The sequence below is a fragment of the Coenobita brevimanus genome, chromosome 13, assembly GCF_032717465.1.
Source record: "Coenobita brevimanus isolate Jiangsu-jjx chromosome 13, ASM3271746v2, whole genome shotgun sequence".
NCBI classification, from domain to species: Eukaryota; Metazoa; Arthropoda; class Malacostraca; order Decapoda; family Coenobitidae; genus Coenobita; species Coenobita brevimanus.
The window spans coordinates 43,430,268-43,443,513 of NC_136966.1; the positions used below are offsets into that span (position 1 = coordinate 43,430,268).

At 43.5% G+C, this 13,246-nt stretch overlaps 1 protein-coding gene across 1 annotated transcript in view; it reads right to left on the minus strand.

Annotated features, from left to right (window-relative positions):
- LOC145415629 (transient receptor potential cation channel subfamily M member 8-like) overlaps positions 1–13,246 on the minus strand; it is a 318,353-nt gene that overhangs the window by 256,118 nt on the left and 48,989 nt on the right. Inside the window, exon 8 of the mRNA XM_080284850.1 lies at positions 12,232–12,425. Coding sequence (XP_080140976.1) covers positions 12,232–12,425 — 194 coding nt within the window. The remainder of the gene's footprint in view (positions 1–12,231; positions 12,426–13,246) is intronic.

A 13,246-nucleotide genomic window follows, 5' to 3' on the forward strand; every position in this document is an offset into this window, starting at 1 on the left:
GTGTGTGTGTGTGTGTGTGTGTGTGTGTGTGTGTGTGTGTGTGTGTGTGCATGCGTGCGTGCGTGCGTGCGTGTTGTATATGTGGGTAAGAACTTCAGTGAAGAGAGGGGATGAGGATGGATGAGAAGGAAGAAGGGTTGATGTTTTGAGTTTAGGGGAGGTGATGTGAGGAAGATTTCCTATTAACAATATATTTGGCCACAGAATTCGACAGGTGATAAGATTCACTGTTCTGTTCAGTGGTACTGGAACATCCTATAACAGCTGCTTCAAGACATTTCATCTTTTAAAGTCTGCTTCCTTGTACAAAATTTTTGCATTTTCCCATTTCATTACACGACCCGTATTAAATCGGTGAGCTACATAATTATGCATTGTTGGTGTTGTACTAACTCATTGCATTCTGTACTTGTGTTCTTTTATTCTCTCTTCCAAATCATGCCCTGTTTCACCTATGTAAGCCTTATCACATACTGCACATGGAATGAAGTAAACACCTCTCTTGGCTGTGTTGCTGGTTCGTACCTTGTGTCTGACCAGATAACGCACTATCTGAGATGTCTTAAAAGCTACCTCAGTCCCGGAATTTCTAAAAAATCATACAATTTTGTTGCTTGTATTGTTATTGGGCAGGATTATGTGTGACATATCACTGGATTTCTCAGACGCTGCCCGTTCCCTGATAGCCCTGCATGTTTTCTGGCATTGGATAACACTTGTTTTGGATACATCAGTTTAGAAAATGTGCTATCCATGTACTGGAATTCCTCTTTCAAATGATCTTCACTGCATATCCTCAAGGCTCTGAGGCAGAACCCTGTTATTACACTTTTCTTTATCCTAACGCTATGGCTGGCATAACAATAATTAAGGTCATCCCTATTTGTGGCTTTCCTATACACTTTAAATGCCAATTTATTGTTGGTCCTAATGAGTAAGGTATCCAGGAATGGCAAGCAACTGTCAGCTTCCTCTTCAAGGGAATACTGAATTGACGGATCCACTTCATTAACCCACCCCGTCCCGACTGATTTACCACCATTGACCCCCCCCCAATACCGAGAAATTTTGGATTTTTTTTTTTTTTTGGCTCAAATCTCCGCTTTTGGTGAGAAACATCGAAAATTCATAGAGAAATCGCTCACCTGAGGTTTAAAATATCAGATACAGGTAACACTACCCCTTACGTTACTGTGTTTTATATGAGGCAGGATCCAGAGAAAATGAGTTCTATGGGAGGGGTAACTATTCCACACCACTCACAAACGGTATTTATTTATTTATTTGGTACGAATTTATATGCAGTACAAAAGTATATTGGTTTTCACACAGTAATACAGACGATATAAGCACTGTTTCACTCACCAAACACAACATACCTCACCTTTTTTGGCGACATTACCTGATCATCATTTCTGACTGTTTCTTCCTCTAATGCTACGTAAACTTTGTGCTCCACATTGTCATTGATTGGGGAATCATTCTGGCCTTGAATTTCGTACCATGGCGCGACATGTCTTTACTGGCCAGGTCACTGGTAATAGGTGAATTGCCAAGACAATGGTGTGCGGGGGGGGGAGGAGGTGGTCATGCGGGGTAAGGCATTGTCTCTGCCTGGCATCTGGTAGAAGAATGTGTCCCGTGTACACGTACCAAAAAAATCATGCAGGAAATTTGAAAAATGTGCAAATGACGGACCTTGCAATTGTGGCCCGTTTATATACGTCAACGGAAGTCACAGTGACAAAACGTTCGGACGTATATACAAGTCAATGGGAGTTGGTGGGTTAAGTCTGTCCTGCAGATTGTTTATGCTGAAACGTCTGGGTGCAATGACCAAGATGTCGTCGACACTGCAGCCACGTGACAGTGTTCGGGATGAACTGTTTGTAGGGACCAAACTCGAGCGATTCCATGAAGAGGTTAGCTAGGACAGCACTCAGTGGTGGCCCCACAGCCATTCCAAAACTCTGCTTGTAGAAGGTGTCATTAAAATTAAAGTAATTAAGGTTTACGCACATTTTGACCAATTTTCAGGAAATCATTTTTCGGTAGAGGCATGTCAGTTTCATTATCACTTATTACCATATTTCACGTAGTAGGAGTATTACTTTATCTGTGGGCACTTGCAAAGAGGGATTTCACATCAAGACTGGCCAGTTTCTTGTTTTTGATATTAGTGTCTATTATCATCATCTTAAGGTCACCAGAGAGTTTGAGATGTTCCCTGCTTATAGTTCCAAGTTAAGCAGAAAGCACTCTGGCCAGTCTCTCAGCCAGTCGGTGTGCTGCACTGCCGATTCCTGAAGTGATTGGTTGCATGGGAATGCCAGGCTTGTGTGTTTTAGGGAGACCATATATCATGGCAGGCTGTGGGTTGTTGCATATGAGGTGAAGTAACTTCTTGCCCTTCTCTGTCTTCCATAGTATTTTTCTGCACTGACTGTTAAAATCCACCAATGCCCTTTTAACCTCTGCTTCTTCTAAAACGGTGTAGGTGTCTCTGTCCGCTAGAACTTCACCCATTTAATCAATGTATGCACTGTTGTCCATGATTCCTCCTCCTCCTCCCTTATCTAATGATGGAATCCCAATGTTTTCTTTTTCACCCAAGTCCTTCAGGGCTTTCTTGTGATGCCTGGGTATCGACATGCCATGGATATTGTCTGCTGCTGTAGCTGTGATGATTCCCTGAAAAAAGCCTTGTTGGAAATCACTGTCATTGCGGTGGCGATTTTTGGTAATCAGGACGATGATGGTGTTCCGATTGTAGATGCCAGTGCCAAATTTGAGACCCAAACTCAGAGCCTCAGTTTCCATTTTGGGTCAGTTGCTTTCTAGAAAGGTTTTGAATGAAGTCCGATCTGCTTATTTCTTTCCATCTACTTACTCTGCATGAGGCATTAAGTTTCCTTTCCAGCCTTTGTCTCTGTAACTCGTTAAAACGAGCTATGTCTCTCCTTATAACCTAGGCTGCCTGCTGTGATATTATACCTATTCCTGTGCTCTCAAACTGACACACTGTCTCGAAGGCGAGTGTAGTTTCTTCTGATAGTTGCCTCTTACACTCACTTGGGTATGTGTGAAGTGCCAGTGGATAGGGGTGACAAGATGACAGTAGCTGTCTGAGTGTCAATTTGGGGGGAACTTTTTCAGCAATGCAGTCAGACAGAAAGTTCTTCTGTTTCTCAGACTGTATGCCTTCTTCAGGAGACATGTGTATATTCTGAACATGTGTTCAATATTCACGGGTATCCCTGGTGCTGACATTTTGATTCTATGTTCGTAGACAGATTGAAGAAAGAAACATCAATGTGGGACTTAGTGTGAATTGATGTTTCGCCTCATGGCTTCCTCAGAACACAATTGCTGAACATACACCACATTTTCTGTGTACTGTATACTGTACAGTAGAAAGCAGTAGGGGTATGCAGGGGGGTGAGGTATTGGTTGGGGATGGTAGGGGGGGCAGGTAGAGTATGGAAGGTGAGGTTCCATGGGAAAGGGATTACAGATCATGGCACAAGGATGGAGAGAAACAGACACAAGGTACGAACCAATCCAGCTGAGAGAGGTGTTTACTCCATTCCATGTGCAGTATGTGATAAGGCCTAAATAGGTGAAACAGGGCATGATCAGGAAGAGAGAATAAAAGAACATAAATATGCAATGAGCCGTTACGACACCAACAACCCACGTGTGCTCACAGATTTAATACAGGTCTATCTATTCTAAATATTGCCAGGCACCTTAATTCCATATGGGGTGGCCACAAACAAATCACCCCCATGTTGCCCTGTCCCCCACGATTCCACTGCCCTGCTCCCAGCTCACACCCCCCTCTCTTATATACCTCTCCACTCCAATCCTCCACCTCATCCTTGGCCTCCCCCTCCCTCTCCCCCGCTCCACCTCACTCATATACACTCTCCTCGTCAGTCTCTCATTCGGTATCCTCTCCACATGGCTGAACCACCTCAATGTGTTTCTCTTAACACTTGCTATCACATCCACATCCACTTCACAGCGCTCCTTCACCTCCTCATTTGTCAGTCTGTCTCTCCATGTGACTCCACATGCTCCACTCAAATAACTCATTTCCACTGCTCTCACTCTTGACTTATGTCCCTCAATCAAGGTCCAAGCTTCACGTCCATACGTTTGAGTTGGTATCACGATACTGTCATGTAGTAACTTTTTCACTTCCATGCTCACTTCCCTGTTTCTTATCACTGCTTTCAAAGAACCAGAAACTTTCCTCCTTGCGGTACCCTCTCAAGCACTTCATGTTCTAAACTTCCATCCTTACTCATCATACTACCCAAATACGTAAACATACTCACATTTTCCATTTCCTCCTCATCCAACCTCACTGTACATTCAGTGACTTCATTTCTCTCAAAGACCATAACCTTACTCTTCCCTAGATTCACCTTTAAATTCTGTTTCTTACATACTCTCATAAACTTATTCACCAAGCCTTGCAGCTCCCCTTTGTCTTCTTTGAAAAACACAGTATCATCTGCAAATAAGATTACAAGGAAATTCCAAACACAGCCTTCTCACATTACGGCCACTCCAACATCCACTGCCCTACCTTGTATCTCTTTTATAACCCCATCTATATACAGACTGGCTAACCATGGAGACATGACACATCCCTGTTTCAATCCAACCTTTAAACAGAAAAATTTACTCAGTTCACCATTCACACACTCTGTAGCCTTAGCACCCTCATACATACTCTTCATGGCATTCAACAACTTCCAGTCTATATTCCTAATACTTTCCAAAAGCCCTGTCTATCCATCCTGTCATGTGCTTTCTCCATATCCATGAAGGCCACATACAACTTCTTTCCCTTCTCTAAAACTTTTCCACTATGGATTTATGAATGAATATCTGATCTGCACAACCTCTTCCCTTCTTAAAACCTCCCTGTTCTTCTCCAACTAATTCCTCTGTTATTTCCCTAACTCTGTCAGTAAGTATCCTACCATATACTTTTCCTATTACACTAAGAAGATAAATGCCCCTGTGATTACCACATACTTTTTTTCCCTTTTTCCTGTCTACAGGGGAATAATTATACCTGACTTCCAATCCTCTGGGACTCTACCTTCCTCCCAGGCCAATCTGCACAACTTCCACATCCATTCTACTACTATCTCTCCCCCATGTTTCAGCATTTCACCACACACTCCATCAATTCCTGGGGCTTTCCCCATTTTAACTTTCTTCACTGGTTCCACAACTTCCATCCTACTGATTTCTTCCTCTCTTCTCACATTCCTCCATCTCCCAGCCATTCCCCAGCCACTCACACTTGGACTGTTTTCATTTTCTATGTTCAACAATTCCTAAAAGTGTTCTCTCCATCTGCTCACTTTTTCTCCGTTCTCCACTAGTAATCTACCATTTTTATCTTTCAACCCCCAACTAACTTCCTTGGCACCCTGTCTAACTATCTTTACCTCTTTCCAGAACATTTTCTTACATTCCCTCCACTTTACATTCAAATTCCTTCCAAATTTCTAATCCACTCTCTTCTTTCTCTTACTAATCTTTTCACCTCTCTCTTCCTCTCTCTTTTCTGTCTTTCAACTTCTTCCACACCCCTGTTTCTCATCCACTCACTATATGCCTTCTTTTGTGCCACAGCCTCTCTCACCTCTTAATTCCACCATGCTGTTCCTTGCATCCCCTTTCATCTTCTGTTCACCCCACACACCACCTCACATGCTGCACAGATTTCTTCTGTGAATATCTTGCACACACCTTCCACATCCCCCATCCACTCCAATCCATATTTATCCAAACGCTCCTCCACTTCTCTCCTGTATTCTGCCTTTTTTCCATCCTCTTGTAACCTTCCCACCCTTCTTGTATGCACTACTTCCTCCTGTCCTTCCCTTCTTCTATTTCTCCATTTCATTTGGACCTTGATTCTGACCACCATCAAGTGGTGGTCAGAAAGTCCACTCCCCCAACCATAATACATTCTTGCATCCATTACACACTCTCTCATCCTGTCATCCACACACACATAATCACTCATTGCCTTACATTCATTCAGTTCACCACCCACCCTTTTCATCACTTGACATGTATACCTATGGATCATTTTGTGCCTGAAGAGGGTATTGGCTATCACCAACCCCCTCCCAGCACAAATGTCCACTAAAGCATTACCATTCACATCCATCTCTGCAGGCACACCCTACTCACCAACTACCCCATCCACCTTCACATTCCCTACTTTTCCATTATTATCTCCAATCAAAAGCACTCTCTCATTCCTTTCAAATACAGTCAATCCTCATAGATCATGGGAATTTGGGTCTGGACCACTGCCGTGACTTACGAATTCCGTGATTTATGAATAATAACTCTTATGTGAAAAATTAATTTGGGTCTGGACTTTGACCAACCCGCCCCCACAGCACCTTACCTACACCTATCTAGGCACCATCAAACACAAACATACAAATTTACGAATATACAATGCATGTATTAAATACAAATAAGCAATTTAAAGGGATCTCACCTTAATCCTATGACGAAAATGCTTAAGTGAATGGAGTGGGATGGTGCTGGGAAGAACTCATTCTTCCCAAACTCTTTCGCCAGTTTTGAAAACTTCTCTCCCTTCTCAACACGTCGAATGAGCTCCAAACGTTGACTGTACGACAACGGTGGCAGCATCTTGACGCCATACTGCTTTGAGCGCTTCATCGGGGGGTCGGAAGGGGCCATGGCAGGTAGGAGGTGGGGGGGATGTTGCATAAAAAAAGGCAGGTAGCTCTTGTACTCCACGGCGACGGTCTGTAGTGTGCAGACTGGCGGGACAAGAACAACAACAACATGGTGGCATTAGTATGCACACTTGCCACCAGGGACAAGCGGTGATTGGTTGTTGGGTCGCGATTTTCAGTTTGAATGCTGCGGTTTACGGTTCTCCTCGGAAAATGCCTACTTGGTTGCCCACGTCTGTGATTTTCATGACTTAACAGTGATTTAAGGTTGCCAGCAGTCTGACGGCCACTTAGCCGTGATTTACAAATCCGTGCTTTATGAACACGCGATTTATGAGGATTGGCTGTAGATAAATGCAAATACAGTAGTTAAATACAACTAGGCAAATACAGACACACATCTGTGCTGGGATCGGCAATCCCATTCACCCTGTGACTTCAATTTCCTTACCCAACATTCCTTCCTTCACCCTAAGGACTTTCCACCTCATCTGTCCCTAGTTATTTTTCTTTCTCTCCATCCTTGTGCCATTATCTGTAATCCCTTTCCCTTGGGACCTCACCTTCCTTACCCTACCTTCCCTCCTACCACCCCAACCAATACCTCACCCCCCCCCACACCCCCGTTGCCTTCTGCTACATATACAGGAAATGTAGTGTATATTCAGCAAGTGTATTCTGAGGAAGCCATAATGCAAAATGTCAATACACACTAAGTCCCACATTAGTGTTTCTTCCTCCAACTAAGACATGTGAAAAATTCAGACTAATTAGAATCATACAAATGGGTGGATGAGGAACAATAAATGGCTTTTGTTCTTTCATTCCTCAATGTTCAGACCACACTGGAGAAATAAAGGTCTTGAGCTCTTGCAACTGTCTTCCCTCCCATCCGTTATCCATCTTAAACTATGTCACTCCTATTTCTCTGTACACATCAGTCTTTACAAGATAATTAATAATGTGGACCACAGTGATTAACCCCTTAACTGCATGACATTTTATTTAACGTGCCTGCATGGTCAAGAGCTGAAAAAAAAAAAAAAAAAAGACAAAGTAAGTTGAAATGAAATACTGAAGGTGAAAGAAGGCAAGAACTGCAGTCTAAAATTTGAATGGTAAAAACAGCAGTATACACTCAATCCTCGTAAATCGCGGCAATCTGGGTCTGGACCACTGCCGTGATTTACGAATTCCGTGATTTATAAATAATAACTCTTATGTGAAAAATTAATTTGGGTCTGGACTTCGGCCAACCCGCCCCAACAGCACCCTACCTACGCCCATCTAGGCACCATCAAACACAAACATACAAATTTAGGAATATTCAGGGCATGTATTAAATAGAAATAAGCAATGTTAAGGGATCTCACCTTAATCCTATGACGAAGTTGCATAAGTGAATGGAGTGAGGTGGTGTTGGAAGAACTTAGAACCTCTCAGCACTCGCTCTTCCCAAACTCTTTCGCCAGCTTTGAAAGCTTCTCTCCCTTCTCAGCACGACGAATGAGCTCCAAACATTGACTGTATGACAACGGTGGCAGCTTCTTGACGCCATACTGCTTAGAGCGCTTCATTAGGGGGCGGGAGGGGCCATGGCAGGTAGGAGGTGGGGGTAAGTTGCACAAAAAAGACAGATAGCTCTTGTACTCCACGGCAACGGTCTGTAGTGTGCAGACTGGTGGGACAAGAACAACAACAACATGGCAGCATTAGTTTGCACACTTGCCACCAGGGACGCTTGGTGATTGGTTGTTGGGTCGCGATTTTCAGTCTGAATACCGTGGTTTACGGTTCTCCTTGGAAAAGGCCCACTTCGGTGCCTAGGTCCGCGACTTTTGTGACTTAACAGTGATTTAAGGTTGGTGGCAGTCTGATGGCCACTTAGCCGTGATTTACGAACACGCGATTTACGAGGATTGAGTGTAGGATGTTACGGAAATGTGGGACAACGAAAAAGCATTCAAGAATGAATGTAGCAATTTGTTACTCATTCCTTTTGTTAATGCAGACACCAGAGGTGATGGGTTAAGGCAGATATGATATAAAGAGATCTATCTATCTATCTATCTATAGCCCGACGCCCTAATCCCGCAAAGGGTGGCCGCAGACAAAACGCCTCCAAGTCACTCTGTCACCCACCATTTGACTCCCCTCCCCCCAACTCACCCCCCCCTCCCTCATATACCTCTCAACTCCATCCCTCCACCTCATCCTCGGTCTACCCTTCCCTCTCCCTCCCTCCACCTCACCTACATACACCCTCTTAGTCAGTCTTTCATTCTCCATCCTCTCCACATGTCCAAACCACCTCAGTGTATTTCTCCTAATCTTTTCAACCACATCCACATCTACCCCACAACATTCCTTCACTTCTTCATTCGTCAACCTGTCCCTCCATGTCACTCCACATGCTCCTCTCAAGTAACTCATTTCCACTGCTCTCACTCTTGACTTGTTCCCCTCTTGCAAGGTCCACGCCTCGCTTCCATACGTCAGGGTAGGGATCACAATACCATCATGCAGTGACTTCTTAACTTCCATACTCACCTCCCTATTTCTCATCACTGCTTTCAGTGTGCCAACAACCTTCCTTCCCTGCTGTACCCTTTCACGTACTTCATCCCCCAAAGTTCCATCCTTACTCATCACACTACCCAAGTACTTGAATGCACTCACATTCTCCATATCCTCACCATCCAACCTCACTGCACACTCTGTGACTTCATTCCTTTCAAACACCATAACTTTACTTTTGTTTACATTAACTTTCAGCTTCCTCCTCCTACACACTGTCCCAAATTCATTCACCAAACCTTGCAACTCCCATTCATCTTCATTCAACAATACTGTATCATCAGCAAACAGCAACACCGGAAGCTTCCAAATCTCACCCTCATTCATTAGGGCCACCCCCACATCCACTGCCCTACCTTGTACCTCCTTTACGACCCCATCCATATATATATTAAACAGCCATGGAGACATTACACATCCCTGTTTCAGTCCCACATTGAGATCAAAGAACTCACTCAGCTCACCATCCACTCACACCGTAGCCCTAGCTCCCTCGTACATACTCTTCACAGCACTCAACAATTTCCCCTCCACTCCATATATTCTTAATACCTTCCACATACCTTTCCTATCTATTCTGTCATAAGCTTTCTCCAAGTCCATGAAGGCAGCGTACACTTTCCTTCCCTTCTCTAGATACTTCTCCACTAAACATCTTAGAACAAATATCTGATCTACACACCCTTTTCCCTTCCTAAATCCCCCTTGTTCTTCTCCAACTAGCTCCTCTGTCATATGCATAACCCTATCAATGAGTATTCTACCATATATTTTACCAGTCACACTAAGAAGGCAAATACCCCTATGGTTACCACATACTTCTCTCTCCCCTTTTCCTTTGTACAGAGGAACAATTATACCTGATTTCCAGTCCTCTGGAACCCTTCCCTCTTCCCAAGCCAATCTACACAACTTCCATATCCACTCCACAACAATCTCACCCCCATACCTAAGCATTTCACCACACACTCCATCAATTCCTGGGGCCTTTCCCAGCTTAATCTTCTTCATCGCTTCCACTACTTCCGACCTACTGATCTCTTCCTCCCTCCTCTCATCTCTTCTTCTCCCAGCCATTCCCCAACCACTTATACTCACACTGCTCTCACTCTCTACATTCAACAAATCCTCAAAGTGCTCCTTCCATCTCCTCAATTTCTCTCTTTTCTCCACCAACAATCTATTATTCCTATCTTTCACTCCCCTACTATTTCCCCTTTCACACTGCCTTACTTTCTTTACCTCCTTCCAAAACAATTTCTTACTCTCCCTCCATTTCACACTCAGATTCCTCCCAAACTCTTCATCCACTTTCTTCTTACTCTCCTTCACCAGTCTCTTAACCTCCCTTCTCCTCCTCACATATACCTCTCTCTTCTCTCTCTCATCTTCTCCCCTACCTCTACTCGCCAACCATTCACCATATGCCTTCTTCTTTTGTTCCACAGCTCGTTTCACCTCATCATTCCACCATGCTGTCCCTTGCACACCCTTGCATCTCCTCCTCACTCCACAAACCGCCTCACACGCTGCGCTTATCTCTTCCGTGAATATCTTACATACGTCTTCCACCCCTTCCATCTGCTCTAGCTCATACCTTCCCAATCTTTCTTCCACTATGCTCTTATACTCTGTCCTCTTCTCACTATCTTGCAATTTCTCCACTCTTCTCACAGGAGCTGCTTCCTCCTGTCTTCCCCTTCGCCTCCTCAACCACTTTCTTTGCAGCTCTACCTTGGCCATCACTAAGTGATGGTCCGAGACTCCATTCCCCACCCTCTCCACACCCTTGCATCCAACACTTGTCTTCTCATTCGCTCATCCACACACACGTAGTCTATCATTGCCTTTCGTTCAACAAGTTCACCATCCATCCTCCTCATTACTCTCCATGTATACCGGTGGATCATCTTATGACGAAAGTAGGTGTTGGCTATTGCCAACCCCTTACCAGCACAGATGTCCACCAAAGCACTACCATTCCCATCTACTTCCGCTGGCACACCCCACTGACCAACCACTCCATCCACTCGTACATTCCCGACTTTGCCATTCATGTCTCCAATCAACAGCACTCTCTCGCTCCTCTCAAACTTGTCCATACATGCTTCTACTCTCGCCCAAAACTCATCTTTCACTCTTGCCACTCGATCCTCAGTTGGAGCATACACACATACAATCGCCCATGCTTGTATACCTACTTTCATCCTCACCCATACAATCCTTGCACCCACTGTTCCATACTCTCTTATATTCTCCTTCCACTTCTTGCTTATCATCAGACATACTCCCTCTCTTGCCCTCTCATCCTCACTGACTCCCGCACATATACCTACACCGTATTCCCATTCTCTCATCCTTTCACCTTTCCATTTAGTTTCAGTCAATCCACATATATCCACTTTTGCATCCTCAAGCACCTGGACAATCTCTCTCTCTTTCACTTCATCATTCACTCCTCTCACATTCCACGTTCCTACTCTCAGAATGTCCTTTGTCCGTTCCTTAGTCGTCAACGTATGGTCCGTCCGGGTCCGAGGCGCTTTATTTGCTTTTTTAGTTAGTTCTTTTTACGGGGTGGGGCACTAACCCACCACCAACCCTTTTAGTCGCCTCGTACGACAAGCAGGGATACTGGGGGAGTATTCTTGAAACCCCCCTACCCCCAGGGGGAATATAAAGAGATATGAGATATAAAAGAACATCAAGTATTCTGGTACTGATATAAAAAAGGATAAACAAAACATATGATTAACCCACCTGGAATCAACATCCATTGGCTCCTTTGGTACAGTAAAGTAGATTTTTAAATACATCCTTGCTACAATATGGCATCAGAATTTATTCAACTTGGGGGAAATCTTTCATAATGGTCATACAGTTACACATCACCACTAACCTTAATTAACCCAGATGAAAATATGGCCTTCTTCTTGCCATCCAGTTTAAAGTTCTTAGCGCCCCCTGTGACTGATATGACCAACTGGGGGCGAAGGGGGTCCAAGAGGTGCCAGTAGTCAGACAGTAAGGTCAGCACATGATCCATGAGTGTGTCGGAGGCGAGACGCACATACTTTGCTGGCTTGTTTGATCCTACCACATAAATGAAAAACAACTAAAAATATGTGAAAAATACACCTACTGCATTACTACCACAACCATCATCATCTTAACCCTGTTTCTAACTGAAAGAATGAGGTGAGTAGGATCTAGAAGTAGGAATAAAAACAAGACAAAAGTAGAACTAACAACAGGGTGCCTAATACACTACAAGGAACCAAACTACTGTTTTTTCATCAAATGAGCTTCAAATCCTAGGCTACATCAAAGGGCATAACCACAAAAATCCTAGTTTAAAGCAGTTTAAGGTTAAAGTAGATGAAACACTTCTGTAGTTCTGATACATAACCAATATGAAGTATTACACCAACAGAATCATTAAGGGAATGTTTTTCCAAGACATAAATTATAACCCAAAATGCTATTTTTGTAATATTTTATGAGCGATTCTTCAACAAACCTACATACCTGACCCTCCCAAAAATTCTATTGGCTGGAAGAATTATGTCCTAAACCATAATTAGTAAGAAGATAACTGCCGGTACCTTTAAAATTCTGTATCATGCTTTCAGCTATAGTTATTTTAATGAAATTTTCAAGTCTGATTTCTACCAATGGTGTAGATTTAGCCCTCAAAGAGATAACACATTAATATGACAAAAATTGGGATATGAATGAAAATATTAAACTATGTCATCTCCCTGTGTGTGTGTGTGTGTGTGTGTGTGTGTGTGTGTGTGTGTGTGTGTGTGTGTGTGTGTGTGTGTGTGTGTATTTACCTAATTCTGATATACAGGAAATGAGCTACACTCGTGGGGTCTCGTCTCTTTTTCTCAATAAGTCAAATTTAGCTT